General features: G+C 41.0%; 1 protein-coding gene across 1 annotated transcript; it reads right to left on the bottom strand.

Moving 5' to 3' along the window:
• Positions 1-1559: 1559 nt before the first annotated feature.
• Positions 1560-18380, bottom strand: LOC131970103 (A disintegrin and metalloproteinase with thrombospondin motifs 15-like). The gene is made up of 8 exons (XM_059331378.1): positions 17390-18380; positions 13878-14010; positions 11993-12160; positions 7848-8131; positions 7572-7749; positions 6489-6664; positions 5482-5657; positions 1560-3930 (listed from the first exon to the last, which is right to left on the bottom strand). The coding sequence occupies exons 1-8, from the start codon at positions 18356-18358 to the stop codon at positions 3153-3155; spliced, it is 2862 nt and encodes a 953-aa protein (XP_059187361.1). The 5' UTR covers positions 18359-18380; the 3' UTR covers positions 1560-3152.
• Positions 18381-19811: the final 1431 nt, after the last annotated feature.

Raw genomic sequence — 19811 nt, 5'->3', positions numbered from 1 at the left:
GAGACAACAGATATCCATCCAGCCTGTCATCCAACTATGTGGGATAGACTTACAGAGGGGAAGTAATATTTCCCTGTTCTCTTTTCGTACAATATGTGAACAATACTTGAACCCTGAAGCTTCACACAGATCGTCAATCATGATTCAGCATATGCTTATATTCTTACACATATATACTTTATTTTATACAGCTAGATGAATGTATACATAGTATACAATACAAAAGACAACTGATAAAAAATAACATTACTGTACATGAAGTGAAAGAAAATAAAAACAGCTGTACAATGCCATCTTTTAGATGGTGTAGTTGGTCCTCTGAACCAAATCAGACTGGAAACTAAGTCAAATCTGTGTTGTGTCCATCAGTTTAACAGACCACCTTCGAATACAAATAGTTAGCTATTATTCTTCTGTTGTTAGGTGCATTGTTGTTGTTTTGTGGAGAATGATTGAATTGGAAACATCAAAGTTTTAATCTCAGAGATGCTGAAACTCACTTCTTTCAGTGAAATTCTATCTATTTCATTATTGAAGATTGTAAACATGTGAAATAAGGAGTCCTGACAGAGGGCTTTTTTTAAAGGACTTTTACCAGGTATTGTTAAGACTTTTGATCTATTTTCTATTTTACCATGTATATGTCTACCAGTGTTTGAAATGAATGAATGACAACAATCCCTTCAAAACAGCAAAATGGTATAATGCAAAGTATATCAAGAGGTGTTTGATTTGTTTTAGGGAGGACTGTCGCTTAATTTCATCATGGATGTGTTGGCAATATAAAAGGCTGACATGATGCAATATGTCTGCTTTTAAGGGACAGAGGTGATGAAGAAGTTTTGCAGCATTAGGCCAGAAGCCTGTGAAGGTTGAGAAAATGTGCTAGACAACATGCATTTCAGCCAATGCAACACAGCAAACATTAAAGCAACAAGACTCTTCAAAAACACTTTGATTCTGCACTGAATTGTAATAGGGAGAATGGTGCCTCTTGCTTTCATGAAACTGGATCATATTTGATGGAGAAAATGTTTTCTGGTTTTCCCTCTGATGTCCTCTGGCTGCTCTGCCTCAACTCTTGGTGATTTAGGAGTTTCCTGATTGACAGAAAGCTGAACTTGTTCTTAAAGTCATGTTAACCATTAACTGTTGCTAACTTTAGCTGTGGTCATTTAGCTCAGTGGGCCTTGCCTGCACTGCACTGCACTGCACTGGGGGAGTGTTGGTGTTTACACCGCTAGCACAAGGCTTTGGACCAGTGGGAGAATGGTGTTTTCATGCTTGGGGCACCAGACAAAAGTAAGACTTGGACTGGCTTGAGTTTTCCAAAATAAAAGGCAGAGCTGGTCTTCTTGCTGTTTGACTAGTAGGTAAAAATTTTTAAGGGACACACCTTAATAGAATAAAAAAAATAATAAAAATAATCTTTTGAGCACAAAACACTCAAACCATTTTATTGTTGGAAATTTGAGGAGGGTAACCAAAATTTCATGACCCGAAAGCAGCATAATTATTGAATGGTAAATGGTAAATGGACCTGCACTTATATAGCGCTTTTCTAGTCGCTTTGCGACCACTCAAATCGCTTTACACTACAGACTGCCCTCATTCACCCATTCACATACACATTCATACAGGTGGCAGAGGCTACCCTAAACGGTGCTACTTGCCACCATTGGGTATTCATTCACACACCGGTGAACACAGCATCAGGAGCAATTTGGGGTTCAGTATCTTGCTCAAGGATACTGCTAAGCGTCTAGAAAAGCGCCATTTACCATTTACCATTACGAAGGAGACATTCACAGGTATGTTTACATGCTGTTTAATGTGCTGCTGCTGAGGAGCTAATTAGCCTGCAAACTGATGCACTTTTCTTCGGTGAATGATGCGGGACAAGACGTTTGTCCATGTTTGCAAGTTAGATAAGAAGAAGACTGATTGTTCAGAGTCTTGCCTGTTATAGTACACTAATGTTACTGATTGCAAGATTGATTTGATCTTGTGGGATTGTGTTGAATTTATGTAAAATCAGGCAACATCATGAAACCAAGAAAATATAAATTTCTCCCTTTTGGTTTTTGCTTTTTTTTCTCCAAGGAGAACACAGGTAACAGATATGTAGCAGAGAACACAGGTTCAATCAGAGAGGTGTCTCTCACTGTACTAAGGCTTTTTGAGGGTTATAATTCTTTGGCAACATAGAACAAACAGTTGAGCATTGGTCGGTTTGGTTTACACACTACGGACACATTATGATCGCACCATACATACATTTACATTCACTGGATAGAATATGCTAACATCTAAGCTCTAAACTAATTTTCCTCTTATAAAAATAGTTATTTTTGGTCACAAGTAAAATGTAGGAATTCTTTGATATTTTTCTAATTCATGAATATTGTATCAAGTGTGTAGGATATGATGTTGAGTTTTTTATTTTTAAGCTTGTAAAACTATGATTTAACACTGAGTGACCATTTTATTTGCTGTTGCTTTAATTATTCCACATCAGACAACAGCTAATAGCACTGGATCGAGAAAAATAATGTCTTGGGTGTTGCATGGATGATACAGTACTGTGTTTCACATTTAGAGTTTTTCGTCAGTGAAATGAGAAAAATGTCAATTCACAGGTGAGATATCAGCCTCTGGTAACTGCACAGTGTGAGTGCTGAGTTTATACCTCACCATGCTTTATCTGCTTGTCCTGGACTTTAATTTCTCTCTGCTTTTTAAATTTCATCCCATGCACATAACTATACCATGAAATGACGTCTCTGCATCTTTCTCCCTGTTGCTCTCTGAATATGCTCAGGCATTGTGTCATCTTTCCTGGTAGAGGTAGACAAACCACAAGTCAAACCTGAGGAAGATGGTTTGACAGTTTACAAAAAGACAGCTCTCCTTCTTGTCTCTTATCTAAACAGATGTCCGTCTTTTCAAACAATAGAGGGAGGCCCTCCATGTCTCCATTGGCTTTTTTAGTGTGTTACAGACCCTCCTTCAAACACAGTCAGGCTGTATTTGAGAGTATTTCCACCCAACACAGCGATGGGATCATCATTATGCTGATTGGGGCCTAAAGTTCATGTCAAATTTTCACTTTGACTGACAGAAATAAGTCCTTGAGCTGTGTCTGATCTGCTTTAACATGGCTTCAGATTGCAGAGGTCCAGTTCCTGAGGCTTCCTCCTTCCAGAGCAGTGGTCTCTTGGTAGGTTCAAGCCAGTCTCCGTCATGCAGCGCACTGGCCGCCTTTTAAAGCCCCTTCCACAGGACTTGGAGCAGTGAGACCAGGCCCCTACATCCCACAGGGGACATGGATCCCCACATGCTCTCACTGCTACAGGCCTGTCAGTACTGTCACAGTCCACTGCAGGACGCCCCTCCATGCTCTGGCACTGCACCAGCCTCTTCTGCAGACCATTCCCACAAGTCACCGTGCAGGAATCCCAACTTCCTGTCACCCAGTGACTGACGGGCCTCTTACCCATCATCTTCTTCTTCGCTTCTACCCTATTACTGTCCGCCAAGACACTATTATGTGCTGTGTGGCTCCTCTCCTCTTTCCGCAGAGTCTTCTCCTCCTTGCTCTCCTTGGCGATGTAGAAGGAGTAGCGCACCCTGGGCGGAGTCATCTTCCCTACGGAGAGCACCTCCACAGTCAGAGGCTCCTGCAGGGGCCTGATGGCCTGAAGAATCTCCACAGATGTAGAGGTGCCGCTGTAGCGCAGGAGGCTGCCCTTCACCAGCAAGTCGCGCTCCACGGCTGACACCACGTAGTTGCCGTTCAGCAGGTACTTGCCGTGCCGATTCTTCACCGCTAAGTAGTTTTCATCACTGACTATTCCTCGGTAGCCGCGCTGACGGACGTCAATGTTGGAAGCTCCAACAGGCAGCATCACCACAAAGTTGTAGCCATGACTAAAAAGAAAGTGTGGACATGGAGAGCATTAATGATGCTGAATGGTCAGTGGTTACTCTGAATGTAAATGTAACTTTCAAACTTAAAGGTGCTTCATGTATTTTTAAACATGAATGTACAGGATTCCAGAGAGAGAGAAGATTACAGCATGTAACATACTACATTGGCACCATCTTGTCAAGTCCTTTGACCTATTTTTTAATAAACACACACATGAGACCAGGGTCAGGGTAATTTGTTGTCTCTGAGTAATAGAGCAAATTAATAGCCTTAATGTAAAAAAATCTTGAAATAAGGGAGCGTTCTAAAAATAGCACTCATTATGCATGCATGTATGGTTCGTGGTTTTAAAAAAGGCTGTGAATTTAGGCTACAAAACCACTGACCTAGGTTTAAGGCCAAACACTTCCTGGTAAGGTGTTATAAAAGACAGTTTGAACAGTAAATAAATATAGCAGAAATTAAGACATGGAAGTTATGTAAAAAAACCTACATGAATAGTCATTTTTGTTTTCACATGGGACACGACCCCCGTTGAATTTCTGTGCATAAAGTAGAGAGGGCCAGGGCATGCATAACCTCGCTAAGCACAAAATTGGAATGAACAGTCTCTTGAACACAGAGCATCAGTTTGTGTGAAATCAGGTTTTATATTTAGTTTTATATTTGGAGGTAAACTACCGCTCCTAAGTGCTGTACAGCTAAAGGTGTAGGCTGCGTCTCTCTGAGGGCAGACTGGATGCTACAGTGACTCGCTACCGCCTCTCAAGACACAAGCGGCATTACAAGATAGGACAGGCCAAGGCTAGTCGGATAGCATGCTAATTTCAGTATATTTCTCTGCAACACAATATACCGACGTCTTTGAAATAACGTCAGAACTGTTCCGTCTTTTGTTTTTTAGAATGTTTTATACTAAAATTGCCATAGCTTAAATTGTACCTTCAAATACAAAAATACATTGTGTTCAGTTTGGAGGAAGTAAAAGGCCTCTTTGAACAGCACAGAAGCTATGATTGACTCAAGACAAGTGCGTCATCTGTTACAGAAACACCTTTCAGTGGGTAGCTCTGTTGTAATGGAGATGTAAAATCCCAGCCATGCCAGTGTGACACACTGAGTCGAGCCAAGCCAGCACATGTGTATGGAAAAGGGGCTTTAGTTTGTAATTTCCAGAGCCAGATACAGTCTGCCAAAGAATTCCTTCCATCAATGCCTACCTCGTGGCTATTACCAAAGCTTCCGCATTGAAAAGCTAAGCTGTACCAACGGTGGCTATGTGCTTTGGGTGCAGCAGCTGCAGAGATACCACCACAGCTATGATTGGTCAGCATGGGCTGCTTGTGTTTTCTCCGGCAAGTTTTTAATGCCAGTAGAGATAGTTGAGAGTGAGGACAACATGAAAAAAAATCAGTTTTTCCCTCCTTTTTCAGCAACTCACATAGAGCAAAAACATCTCCACTGCTCACCACGGTCAAAAGTTGACATCTATGTTGACCTTGACCTGTCAAACTTAAGAGTGGTATAGTATGTGCTGACACGCTGCTTACATAGGTTTGGTGAACATTCCCGAGACCTTCTTGCAGCCCTGGTTGTCGCCACCGCAGACGCCGCACTTGTCAAACTTTCTGTTAGAGTCCAGCTTGCCGTCACAGCCTGCCTTGATGCATTTTCCTTGAACACATACAGCTGAGGTGTCAGGAGAGCAGGGCGTCCCATCCACCACCTGCAGGGTTTGAGACATTACAGCATGCTGATCTTAAGGTGGATAATATGTAAGCAGAAACAGCAGAGGAGAAGAAGGAGCGAGGGAGACATTTTTGCCACATATATGGTTTGTACCATATTTACATACTTCCTCCTTCTGACTAAACAAGCACAATGATCCAAAGAGCTACATAAATAGAAAGTCAAAAGTAGCACCAGAGGGAGAGTACAGTGTCCTTTAGTGTAAACGAGATGTTGGCTTGTATCGTTGCTACAAGCTTGTTTCCTTTCTGGTTGCATAAATAGTTGCTGACAAGCCACAGCTGTGAAGTGATACGGTCCCTGCATGTTTCCCTTTCTCACCACTCTATCCATCCTGCAGCAGCAGCCACTCTCTCCTGCCACCAACACATCACCTCTCGCTCCCGACCCGTTGCTTCTTGCATTGCAAATAAGGCCCTTATCTGGGCAGCAAGTTCAGATTGCATTAAAAAGTATAATGGTTTATGCCAATTTAGCTCAGAATATTGGCAGAATTCCCCAAAGTCATCTTAGCTTTTCAGACAGATCTAAGTGTGGCGGGACTTTGGTATTTATCTGTAGCATCACAATGAAAGCTGACACCATTCTTCTATGTGCCAGCAGTCACTACTACTATCAGGCTCTAATCAGCCTTCAGAGAAAGCAGTCAATATGTCATTAGGCTAGAAGTCATTTCTCCACTTTATTAGCAGTGTGCCCAAAGGGTTGTCTAATAAAGCAATTTGAACTTTCTCATTTTTTTTCAGTCCATTAGAAGTGTGTTTGCTTTGAGGAATGGCAAAGTGAACAAACCAAATCAGCTACATACCTTTGGGGCGAGGACGTAGAAGTACCCAGTCCCGTTGGCGCGGCAGATAAGCTTGCATTTGTCTTTGGGAGAGATGCCTGAATATTTAGGAACCCAAACCACAGAGGATCCCAGTCTGTTGGTGTTCAGGTTTAAGCCGTTGAATGCCTCACACTGCTCCTCACGGAAACTCTTACCTGGTATAAAAAAACCTTCAGATTAGATTGACAACTACCTAATAATGTTGACATTTTAGAATGTGATTGTAGTTTTGCCTGTTTGCCAAACGCTATTTCGCCTTAAAAGGCTTTTCATTACAGTACAGCACATGTACATTTTACTTACTTTACTCATACATATAAGGGCTCTTTATCACACACTTGCTGGCTTAAGTTTGGAACAGTGTGTTTCACTTAAATAGAGACAGAAATGTGACCCAACCAATGTGTTTGGTTAATGTAGCACTCTTGGGCAACTTTGGCTGAGGAGTGTTAACATTCCCAAAACCAGTAAAGAGCAGGGAACAGCGGCCAATACGTAACTGATATCTGATATCATGTGGTTTCCAAACACCTGAAGACACTTTTAAAAGGAGCGAGAAATTCCCTCGAGTCTTTCAACCAGGAGGGGTTTTAGTGCCTAACCTTAACCATTTTACAGCATTAACATGTTTAAAACAGCAATTGTAATATTAATGTACAGCAAAAAATGTTATCAAGAGAATGTCAGAAATGTGTAAGATATCTTACAAATTGTACTGGACCACTCATGAGGATGCATAGAATACTGAATGACTTAGATCGGGACATCCCTGATATCTTAAAACTACATTTAACTCTTGTACTGTAGGTGGGTTAGCAAGACCTGCTAACGTTACAGCTTACATTAGGTCAGATAAACTGTTTAATACGTTCCTTACAACTTTGCTCAATGTTTTAGTTACTTCAACTGCTCCAACATTTGGGAAAAGCTAAACCTTGACAGGCCTGCCATGCCTAGCTACAGATACTAAGGTATAATTGGACAATCACTGTTTGCAGGACCTATTACAGCCCTTAAGATTATTTTTCGTGTGTGAACATACTCAAACAGAGACTAGTGTACCTGTTTCAGGACAAGAGTTGAGGTTACAGGAGCGATATTTGATGCGAAGACCGTAGCAGTATTTGCCTCCGTTCTCAGGAACAGGGTTGTTACACTCCCTCTTGGCCAGCTGAACTCCTCCACCACAGCTTCGGGAACAACCTCCAAATGCTCCCCACTTCCCCCACCGGCCATCCACCTAGGACAAAAAGAAACATGCACAATGGTACATCAATCTCTAATTTAAAAAAAGGAGAAGGCAGTCCAGGACTCTCTTTCCAGATTCTCTTGATTCACCTTGATGTGCACGGTGTTGTTCTTATCGGTGCAGGCTCCTCGGTAGCAGACCTTGCCGTTGCCACAGCTGGTGCCGTCGGCCCAGGGGAAGTGTCGAGTTTGGCAGACCAGCTGGCCGCGGGCCTTCCCGGTGCACCACAGCTTGGAGCAGGGCTGCATGTATGGGCAGGGCTTAGAGCCGGGGCCAAAGGCAAGCTCACACTGGCGGTGCAGGCTGTAGCTGGAACCAGGCAGGTTGTCTGACAGAGACAGCTGCTTCTGAGGCTGGTCCAGCAGGCAGTCTCCTACAGAAATAAACCACGAGAATTGCAAACAATCAATGTGTCTGCATTAACTCAGAAACATTCACTTTAAAAACATTTTTTTAAGCACTGCATTCTTTCCGATGGGGTTCGACATGCTGGGCTGGAGCTGAACTGATCATTTACTCAGCTCTTGTTAAAAACAACCAAGTTCTGAAAAGCACTGCTTGTTAAGAAAGTCATAATTACTCAACTGAATTGAAATTGATCTATCTGTCAAATGTCCCTGATTTTTTGCATTTTTGGTTTGCATGGCTGCTCTTTTAGGTCAATGTACAAAGCCCTATGACTACAAAATGTCCTATTATAGCATTGAAAGAATGCTCATAAATGAATGTAACAAAGGACACTGCAAGCTGTCCAAATGAGACAGTGCAGGCACCAGATAATGTTTACATTAAGCAAATGACTCACAGTAGTGTTTGGATTGTTAAACTTAGTAAATTCTCATTTGCTTGTTAACAGTAAGTGGCCTGGTCAATATGAGGTAATACATCGGTGTGCTAATTCTGTCTATTCCACAGAATCCACTCACAGTCACTTACAGGAGTTTACACTTACACTTGGCTTATAGCAGCTAGACAGAACAAAAGACCCAGTGATATAGTAATACACTTATGAATGTTATATTGAATGTGGATACCGTATGTCATCATCATCATCATATGAAATTACATCTCAATGAAAAGTACTTTGGATACCCTTAGTTTCTTCAGTTGGTAATGTTCATCACACTCCAGTTTCAAGTGCCAAAAAGTCTGACACACTTCTGCATTGCACGAAATTCTCCCTTTCTGTCATTTACGACTCAGTTTGTCATTCTCAAGTGCTTCCCTAAAGCTTTGCGCAAAGCTTTAAGGACTCAGCTGCCTGCTATGTCACTTTGACTTTGTTGTCAAAACAAAATTTCTAGCCAAGGATCCATAATTCTGATATCATCTGATCATTTTTGCTCATTGGAGATCTAATCGTATATATATATTGACAATTGAAGGGATGACCATCTATTTTCTTATGCCAATATTATGGAAATTTTAATAATATTAAACTGAACATGGAGCACACGGACAAGGAAGCCATTGTTTGAATAGAGGAAACAATGTTATTAAACAACGAAAGTACTGCTGTGGACCTCACGTTTGTCCGGATCCGAAAGTCACACAGTAACACAAACATAACCGAACAAGACTTCAGTAACATGAGACAAGCAACTTTGATGTTCTACAAGGTAAAATTGCAGTTTTCGTCAATGGAGTTCTGTGGCTTTGACGAGAAGGAAAAAAAAGGCTTAATTTCCCTGTTGGAAATGGCTGTCTGGTGGTAAAGTTAAGGGTTAAAAATATAACAGATATAGGTGGTTTTTAGGTGGCTTATAAACATTTTGCTGCAGCCCTCTTCCAGGCAGTACATTTTCTCTCTCGCTCTCTTTAAAGCCACCAGACTCATTTGACAATACAACAGTAATTTTACCTTGCAGAACCCAGAAAAAATTCCGAAGTTGCTGCGTTGATCTGCTTATGTTATTGTGTAACTTTGGGTCTAAGTGTAATGGTTTGCTTGCCTTTTGTGTTCACTTCCTGTTTTATTTTGTAGTTTTGGTTCTTGTATGTTGTGTCCAGTTTTACTTCCTGTTGTTTTTCCCCACCTGAGTCTTATTGCAATTAGGCTTCCCCTTGTTAAACTCTGTGTTTCCTCTCACCCTTTGTCCCCCCTGTGAGCACACTGCCCTTACCTCATGTTTGCCTGCCTGTTTTTAGTCTGTTTCTGTGGTTTACTGTTTTGTTTTTGGATTGCTTTTCCCATTTGTGACCTCCAGGATTTCCAACTAAATCATTTATTTTTACACCAGTTCTAGCCTCAGCTACTTCCTCCTGAGTCCCTGTCCAGTATTGAACTGTTACACCTGGATCCAAACTAATGCGACTTTCACAGCAGTACATTGCTTAGCTTTCGTGCCGGTACTCTGCCTCTCCAAAGTGGGAGTGTGGATAACGATACATGTAGCAACACCATCATGCAGAAACCTAAGTCACTTGGGGAAAAGGTTTAATTAAGATAATATTATGGACCTGCACTTCATTCATTTAGCATTCTCTTTCATGTGTTCTGGGATAGAATATTAAATATTATGGAGAAAATGTTCTTTTTTTTCCAACAGGTCTGTCATGACAACTGCTGTCCAGGTGTCCATCAATCACAAGGTGTCTTAATTAATTTTTTATTTTCTGGCCACTTTGGGCAACACATGGTTGACAGATTGAGGCCTTGATGTGTCTAAAAATTCTATTGCCTTAAGTTTCTGACCACCTGTTGAATGTAAGTCCAGTTCACCTTCTGTTTTGGTACTCATCATCTCCCGAGGGGGAAATCTGCTAAATGTTCCGCTACGTCCGCCAGCTAATCACTAACTTTATCTGCCTCCTGTTCCGTGCTACGCAGGTAGTTACAGTGGGTGCTGTGGCTAGAGACGAAGTTGGTGAAAGTGCTGAGACTGAACCCAAACATAGATGGATTGGACCAGAACACCAAAACAGAGTTTAAAGAATCTAAAATGCTTCTCAGAGGAGAGGGGGACTGCATAGTCTGGGGGGAATTCTCTTTAGGTTTATCACTACAAGTTATTGCTTTGACATTACTGTACACATGGTGATTTAACACATCCTTCTTATAAATATATAGTTTAGTGCAGTCATGTGACCGTGGTGTAGTTCCCTATAGCATAACGTTAGCTTTTTACTTCTGTTGGCTGTTTTAAACATCATAAAAGTGGTGTTCATCTTTGAAGATTATCTTGCTGAAAAATACGCATCAGCATTAGCAGTGGTGGTTCTAGACCAATTTTACTGTGGGGGCCAAGGAGGGGCCAGTGTTTAATCAGAGGGGCATGTTTAAAAACTGCAAAGATGATATTTAAGCATTCAAAACCTTTATTTTAGCTTATTTAAAAATCTAATTTAAGTGTATTCGGAAGATACAAATACATTGATCGAAACAATGAGACTTACCAACAAGAACAGTTATTTTCGTACGACAATGATATTTCTCATCTTTGTGCACAAATACTTTTTTTTAATGTAATATACACAAGCTTTTATTGCTTTTATTTAACTACACAATGTACACATTTTGGGTTCCTTTTGTGTACAATGCGATATTGTTTGAAGAAAAAATAGGTAAGAATTGTTCCGTCATTCATCGTTTTAAATTGATCATTTCATTATTAATTTGACACAGGGGCCACAGCAGGGGCCAAGGGCTTCTTCACAGGGGCAGTGGCCCCTGTAGGCCCCTGTGTAGAACCGCCTCTGAGCATTAGAAACGTGTGTTTACCACAGAGCAAAAATCCCATAGGAGAGTGCTCAATAGACCCCATGGAGATGCTAACATCTGGGTTGGGCTAAAAAAAAACATCTACTACAACTTATGTTAGATTTGTTAATATTAAGCTGTTGTATTTTTTTCTCTCTCTTGCTATTCGATTTTATTGTGTTATTGATTGTAAATACTGTAACTACTTTGACTAAGGATGAGGCATAAATTGTGAAAAAAACATGAATAGACACCTGCCTCTATTTCATCCAAACAGACAAGGAGAAAAGAAATGAGGAAAAGGTATATTTCTCTTGGCTTATATAGGAGTAAGAAATAAAAAAGTATTTGTGAATGTGTGACCACTTCCAAGTGGAAACTGATATTGAAATTACAAATGTAACCATGACAAATTACAACCAAGGTCTGTTTCTTGTGGGTACAATTAGATTACAACCAGCTGAGAGCATGAAGCCTGAACAGAATTAGCGAACCATCTGAGTCCAGAGACATATACGGGAAGTGTTTACTAACCATGACCTCTGTCCAGGAACTCAGTAATGATGGCAGCACTGCACACAGACCAGGGCCTGCTCCTGTCGATCTGAATCAGTGTGGGAGACATCATGTGGTTGTCCTTTAGTTTCCCAAATACCTCCTCACATGCCTTCACATTGTCGTGGGGCATGTTGAAGACGTGGCCTGAGGCATGAGGGTAGAGTGGGAAGAGAGACAAAAGGTCAAGGCTTTGTTAGAGTCAAATAGCTCCTTTTTCCCATGATTTATAGCACAACAAGCCCGGCAGATATGTTTCTGCGGTGTTGAAACACAACGACAAAAATTTTACCAGACATCACAACACACATGTGTGTATAAGGCAAAGCAAGCTCGACTTGGACTGATCTGAAGCTGATGTCATTGCAGACAGGAATGCAGTTATGCATGGGAATATACAGCGTGGCATACGTCCATGTTCTAAAGCAGGCCTGACAGGGGAGTTTAGTTCCCAAGGAAATCATTTCATTCCCTAAATATGCACATGTAGTGCTTTCCAAAAAAAAGAGCGTTTTAGCATATGCAATCATGAAACAGGACCATTTTAAGAGGAAATTGTGTAATTACTTAACATATGAGGACAGTGTAAACCAATGCCTCTCTCGGGGCCTCAGCAGTAACTTGTGTATCTGGTTTCAGGCATAAGTCTGGCTTCTTTTACCACTGATTATTGATTAAAAAAATGTCACTTGAATTATTAATAGGACTTGTCTGAACTCAACAGTTTTAGGACTGGGTCAAACAAAAGTATATATAGTTTAATACCACCCATTAAACCCATTAAAGCAGGATAAGCAGTTTCCACCTTTGACAGGCAGGTCATTTAAAGTTGTAATAAGCTGATTATTTAGGATAAAACTAGTAATATCAGCCTAAATCACAGAGATAATGTGTGTTGCTATAGATTCACCATATTTGTCCAAACTTCACCGAACACTTTACCCACAGGAAGTGATTAATCAAACTTTTCCCTTCAGAATTCCGATATAAGGGCTAATTTATACTACGTAATATACTGTTATGTGCTTTAATTTATTAAACGTGTAATCATTTTAAATTATTTATGTTTACATCAATTGACTCCAGTGTATGAATATGTGTTTGAATGGATGAAAGCTGACCTGTCGTGTTAAAGTGCTTTGATTAATTGCTTTGACTAAAAAAGCGGTGTACAAATGTAACTATTCTACTGCCATTTACGTCCCAATCCCCACAGTCTATGGTTAATATGAATTGTTGTGCAGTAAGTGAGAACTCTGTCCAAAGAAAACTGGACACACCAGTGGTATTTCCTTTGCTTCATTCATACATTCTCCTTTTCTCAGGCGCATCACAGACCAGCTTCAGGATAAGTGAACATTTGTTAGTATAATGATATCATGTGAAATAGCTGATGGCGACTGAACTTCCATTTTTTCTAACTGTTATCTCTCACTTTCCATTTGCAGTTGCCAGCGTGCAAAGTTATGTTGTGCATCTGTAACGTTGAACATGCACACTCAGCCTCGGCCCAGAGAGAGGCCTGCTGGTTCTGATTGTGCCAATCCAATGAGGGACTGATTTGCAAACAGAATATCAGGTGAATGCAATTAAATAGCTTGTAGGATTGAAACCCAGTAGTGCTCTGGGACCAGGACTGAGAACCACAGATATATAGATCATCATGAAAGTTGCCAGTTTCCACACTGATTATGCACATATAGATCTGCCTAACCCCACTGCAGAATTACTTTGACATTTTAAGTTGAGGTTATATGCAGCTTGTGCCCTGAGCAGACCTCACTCTGAGGCCAAATGTGGATTAGCATAAATCTGAAATGCATCATGTGAGCATTCAGTTTCCAAATACAAACAACTTTCTTACCGAGTTCATGGGCAGTTGTAAAAGCGGAGGGCAAACCATCATCTTCAATAACTGAGCAGCTCCTCTTCGGGTCACACATGGTCCCAACGTCAGCCATGCCCAGTGTATCGCAGGTTGTGGCCCCACAAAGATCCTGGTGACACAGATAAAAAAGGGTACATTTTTGACACACCTTTCATTTAATTCTTATGGAAATCTGGAAAAATCTGATTGGACTTGAGCCATGTTCAGAACATGTTTAGTGTGGCCGTGCCTTGAGCTACAGAATGAACAGACCATGAAGAGCACTAATACAAAGCATATGGGTTTGTTTATTGTTGCTCTGTTCTTAAAATATATTGAAGCAGAGGGTCAGGGGAGATAGCTCACCACAGATTTCCTCTTTGTGTTTAGTCAAAGAAGAAAGACGAGAGTTTGGGAGGACAAGATGAGTCCCACCTGCAGCACTAGGATCAGGGTAAATAAAACCATCAAGTCGTTTCTTCATGTTTACCACTTTCTTCTCTACGTTGTGCCTCCATTTTTGCTTTTTTGGCAATATCTGGCTTCAACCAACTTTTCCCAAATGAGAATTTCCGCCAGTTTTTGCAACATTTATATTTTTTGGGATGGCTATGTCAATCTACCAATTTGACAGTCATTGGACAGATTTTATACTTATTTATTATATTCTGTTATTGTCCCCAGAGGATGAATGCTAATGGTTTCCTTTAGCGCCAGCATGAGGTTGATATTTTGCTTTTTTTGTGAAATGTTTGTCTGTGAAATTTTGTACAAACACTAATTTTTCTGTCATACTGATGTTTGTTCAAGTGTTCATTTTTCTGATAAGTTATTTATTATTTGGTGCTATCAAACTGGGTTGTGACGTCAGGGTTGACAGCTGTGATTGACTGATGGATGTTTCGTTTCTATCACAATGCACAAAAAACACGATTTAACTGCGTTATGGCAGATTTTACTTCATTCGGACGACTCTTTACATTCTGATCCTTGCACATGGGAATAAAGCTGAAGCAAACTATAGAAGCACATTGGGAATATACAAAAACTTAAAATTTACCATTTATTTATTGAATGAAATAATTTATTTATTACCAGTAAACATGCTATAACTTTGTATATAATGTTATCATGACATTAAATGGTCTGTATTGAGATACAAGATTTTTGCCGTATTGCCCAGCCATAATTAAACATAATAAAGTAATATATTAACAGTTTTTAGCCTGGCTCCAAATCTCGATCATTGTACGTTCTGAAAAGCAGTAATGCATTCTGGAGTGGTTGAGTAGGACCAATAAACTCATGCTGCATATTCTTGCTTACGTAGATTACTCCAGTATTTCTCCTGGACACCAATGTCACACCCTATGCAGTGTGAGCGCACTACACACATTTTACATTACATTACATCACTTGTCATTTAGCTGACAATTTTGTCCAAAGTGACTTACAATAAGTGCATTCAACCTGAAGGTACTAGCCTTAGACCAGAGGAATCAAGTACATAACTTTTAAGATGCAATTGTAATCGCTACAGGAGTGCTATACATTAAAGAAGAAGAGCATTTATTTATTTATTTTTTACGCCAACTTAGTATATAGTATGTTAGTTGCGATTTCAAACACAGCCTTAGTCTTTATTTAACAATATAAGAAAAAGTTATGAGCATTGCCCCTCTTGATAAGTTCATTATTATTGAAAATGGCTGGTTATCAGGATGGTAGTTGCCTCTAGGCTTACTGGAGATGCTTTTGTTCTAAAATCCTGTTCCAATATTCCTGTGCAGGAATGAAGTTATTATGTTACATCAAAATGACTTCCCTGAGCTTTTACAGCATTCAGAGTAAATACAAACACATAAGCTAGTGGACAATGAACTTGCTAACCCGGTGTTAGAGTGAGGCCCGGCGCTGCCAGAAGAACCCTCTGCCAGCCATGTGTATTCCACACCACTCGCTCTCCATAACCTATTACAAGACTTTTTCCATCTCAGCAGCTGCACTCATTGTGCCCTACAAGGACAGCAACACCAGACCTGGACTTTCCTACATATAATTGCCCTCAGTGTAAATAAGGGATTTTTTAGCCGGGGCGATTTTGAAGTCATTTTGACCTTGAAGTGTTTTTGCATGTTGCTATGCAGTGAAGGAGAGAGGACGTGTATGAGATGGAGAGCCTGAGCCAAACTGGACCTAATGGAAAGCAGGCACCAACATCCAGGCATCAGAGGGAAGTTAGTGACTATGGAGAAAGATTTACTAGTCAATGATCACAGCTCTGGTGGCCACATGGGATTATCTGACAGCTGTGACCAAACTGAACGCTGTAGAAGGCGTCCGTTTACTTTAGCTCGAATAAATGAAGAAGGAATCTAACTGGATTGTTATAAAATCTTCTGGCCATTATGAAGGTGCCTTTATGAGCAGATAGTGACCCAGTTCTTATTCAACATAAGCAGACAGAAGTGAGTTTGTTCATGGAAACAACTGGCTCAGTTGCTCTTTTCCAGTGACTCACTGAAGTAAATGAAGTGGACCAGCAGGGCTGTGCAGTTAACAGGCTGCACCAACACACAAGCTGATGGATGGATAACTGAACTGGCAGACATGGCATGGGCCTGCATGAAGTGACAGTTCATATTTTATGTTTTTATAGCAATCAAATGGATAACTTAGTAGTTTTTGTGTCCCAGATACCCCTTTTTCACCAATGTAGCTCTGGTTTATGCACCAGATACTTGGAACATTGGTGCTATCTAGCCAGTTTCCACCAATTGTGAGTGGAACCATTGTTATCAAAGGTGCATCAACAAACGGAGGGCATTGCACAGTGCACAACATCTGGCAGATTGCATTGGTTCATTGCAGCCTTTTGCTTCCCAGTTTGAGCATTAGATATCTTGTCTTTCTTTGTACTGTATTGCAATGTAGATTGCAAATGATTTGCAAATCATTGAATTCTGTTTTTGTTACACTATTTTCACAGTGTCACTGTGACACTCCTACTTTTTTGGAATCGGTTTATACCGCAGATATTTCTTTTTTTTTTAAAAAAAGAAGCATGGATCCACTATTTATGATCATCTTTTGGTGGAAAAGCTTGAAAATGTTCAAAATATATTGGTTCACATGCAAAATATGACTGAAAGAGTAGTCGTTCTGTGTCTCTTACTGTCTGGATGTCTTTCTCTGCAAAACAGTTGAGTGATGCATCACAATATTACAACTATGGCTAGGTGAAACGATGATGTCAACATGATATAAACATTTCTAGGATAGAAGAATGCTTCCATGTTGGAGAAAAAGGGGGATGAGAGTTACAGTTTGGGTGTCTTTTTCTTTTATAAAAGAGATAGGGGGCTTTTAAATGCCTGTGCCTGGAGTCCCATTGCCTCATAATCCACCTATGCACAAGTTGTGTTTTGTGCATCATTTCTGTTCTTTTCTTTGAACCACCAATGTGATGCAACACATGGATCTGGTGCAGCTCATCCTCCCCTGCTTACCTGTTTGGTGAACAGTATGGCAGTGTCCCAGTACTCTGCGTGCTTGTCGTTGTGTTTATTCAACTTCTTCTGCCAGGAGCAGAAGTTGCGCAGAGTCAGGGCTGCGTTACTGGAAACCTTCGGTCCCTTGTCAGCTTCATTTATCACCATGAAGCCCACCACCACTATGTTTATGGAGTTTAGAATGCTGGGGTGCTTGTAAAGCCTGGCTGCTACTGACATCAGGGTCAGAAGGTAATGCTTCAGGTCATCCCCGTGAAATTTAGCCATAGATTCATCTGCCACCACCAGCACCTCCACAAACCTGGGGATGGAGGCAAACCTCTTAGACCTCCCCAAGGTTTTCAACACAGTTTCAGTTAAGCCATCAATCTCCAGTTGGCCCATATGCTTGTATTTCTCCAGGGAAATGTTGAAATTGGCGTCAGGTGTAACTGCACACCTGCTGGTGAAGTTGCTGCCTGAGTGCGCAGCGCGTCTCCGGCGGATGACATGCATCCTGTCGAAAGAGTTTCCATATCCAAACTCGGGTGCTGCGTCTTCAGTCCTGCTCTGGTTGATGAAATACTCCATGCCGTTGTAGGAGAACCCTCCATGGAGACCTTTACACAGGCTGACCGCGGCGAAGGAGTCCGGGTCTGCATTGACATTACCAGAAAAGAAGCATTCCCGTAAGTCAGCGGCAGCAGAGGCATTGGATGCTGAGGAGCCTGTCTCAGGCGGTAAGATGCCCGATGCAAGGAAACTAGAATCCGGCGTGAGGTGGAGGTACAATTCCTGTTTGAATGCACTTAGTCTAAAAACCATCTGTCTTTCATTTATCTGCTCTGCGCGCCTGTGCAGATGCTTTTCATGCTTTTGATGATCCACACGAACAGGTATGCAGAAGTCTACTTCCATACAATATGCTAGTTTCAAATAAAGCAGGAACTTAGTACAAATAATCAGATAATTAATGAGTATAGCCATATTTGCTGCTGCTCAGGGAAATCCACTCAGTAATTCGGCTTGCATGCAGTAAAGAAGTTGTGCGCAATGGCACGGAGCGCCGCTTGCGTCCTCAGAAAACTAAGCATCCGTACTGCTTTCCAGCTTCTTCTCCCATCCTGCACCGTTTCCACTCTGGCCACCAACTTATCTGAGCTGCTGAGCTTTAAAGTCGCGCTGATGATCACTGACATCTGGGTACGTGCGCAAGAGAGAGAGCTCATTGGTCATGCGTCTCGGTTTGTGCTGCAGACCGCAGCCACTTGTTACTCTCCAAATATTATTGTTGCTGTACAGCATGTGTGACAGGAGCTGGAGCATCATCCCCCTCCCACTGCGAAGAGGTCAGACATTGAACAAACACAAACAGGCGTTTTCACTTAATGTGACATTTATGTCAAACTAATGCACCTGCAGAAAAAACCGTAAACTATAAACCATATTTTGCAAAATATTTCTCCACAATGCCTCCAAAAAATCTCCAACAATTTACGATTTGTGCCCATATCTTCTTCTTTTTCCCATAAAGTGTTTTCAAATGGGTTGAATGAATAAACAAAATAATAAATCTAATCAGAGAAGTAACCATATAAAAACATTAATTTTCCTGTATACCATGATACACAAGAAAAAGTTTAAAGACATGCAAAGTAAAATACAGGCAAAGAGCGACACCTGTTTGCACCACTGGAGCTTCAGTTCGTCCAAACACCTCAACAAGTGTGTAGTACTTTGGCGCCACCTGACGATGACAGTGATAAACTGCACCTCCAGGATAATTTAATTGTTTAAAGAGCTGGCATTCTCCTGGCACAATGTCTTAATAAAGTGATTTACATGGTGCCTGGCAAAACATGTGTTAAGTCTTGTAATAGGCTACAGGACCGTGAATAAAATGTTTCTTCCTGCAGCATTTATGGCGCCAGAAATACATAATAATGAATAAAGAAAAGCTTAAGATCTGCAGGACTAAATATAATCTTAAAATTTGACAAACTGGGTTATTTGTTTTAGAATTTTGATTTTTTTTTAAAAACACATTTATTTGCGTAATTGCTCATTTTCATCGAACCATGCCTTCATTAGCCTAAATCGTTATTTGGGCAAACTTGTTTGCTTAATCTTAATAGTCAGTTAAATTTTCTCTGCATAAACACATAATTAAATGAAAATAATCTTCTTATAGCTTTACTAATGTGATTAAACATTTCTCAGTGTTCAAGGTGGCGGTCAGCTCCAAGCACACACAGTGCCTTTCTCCGTACAGCGGTGGTCTTTTGTGCGGGCATAAAGCCCGTCGGGGGGGAGGGGGCGGGGGGGCTTGCCGCTCACACACTGCTCCGAAATAACTCGAGTAGCGGACTTCCAGCTATGCGTAGTATAGATGTCCTGCCGCTGCCATATAGCACGCTGGGTTAATAATAGGAGCAGGGCT

Source organism: Centropristis striata, chromosome 4, assembly GCF_030273125.1.
Source record: "Centropristis striata isolate RG_2023a ecotype Rhode Island chromosome 4, C.striata_1.0, whole genome shotgun sequence".
In the NCBI taxonomy this organism is placed as follows: Eukaryota; Metazoa; Chordata; class Actinopteri; order Perciformes; family Serranidae; genus Centropristis; species Centropristis striata.
Note: the sequence above shows the minus strand (reverse complement) of the source record. Positions and strands in the feature narration are given on the sequence as shown.

What these genes read in the sequence shown, in the direction of transcription:
- LOC131970103 (XM_059331378.1), bottom strand. Translation starts at nt 18,358, where the DNA reads ATGGCTATACTCATTAATTATCTGATTATTTGTACTAAGTTCCTGCTT. An exon ending in GTTCCTGGACAGAGGTCATG is followed by an intron (nt 8,132 to 11,992) that starts GTTAGTAAACAC and finishes TTATTTCTGTAG; the next exon opens with GAGACTGCCTGCTGGACCAG. An exon ending in ACAACACCGTGCACATCAAG is followed by an intron (nt 7,750 to 7,847) that starts GTGAATCAAGAG and finishes TTTTTGTCCTAG; the next exon opens with GTGGATGGCCGGTGGGGGAA.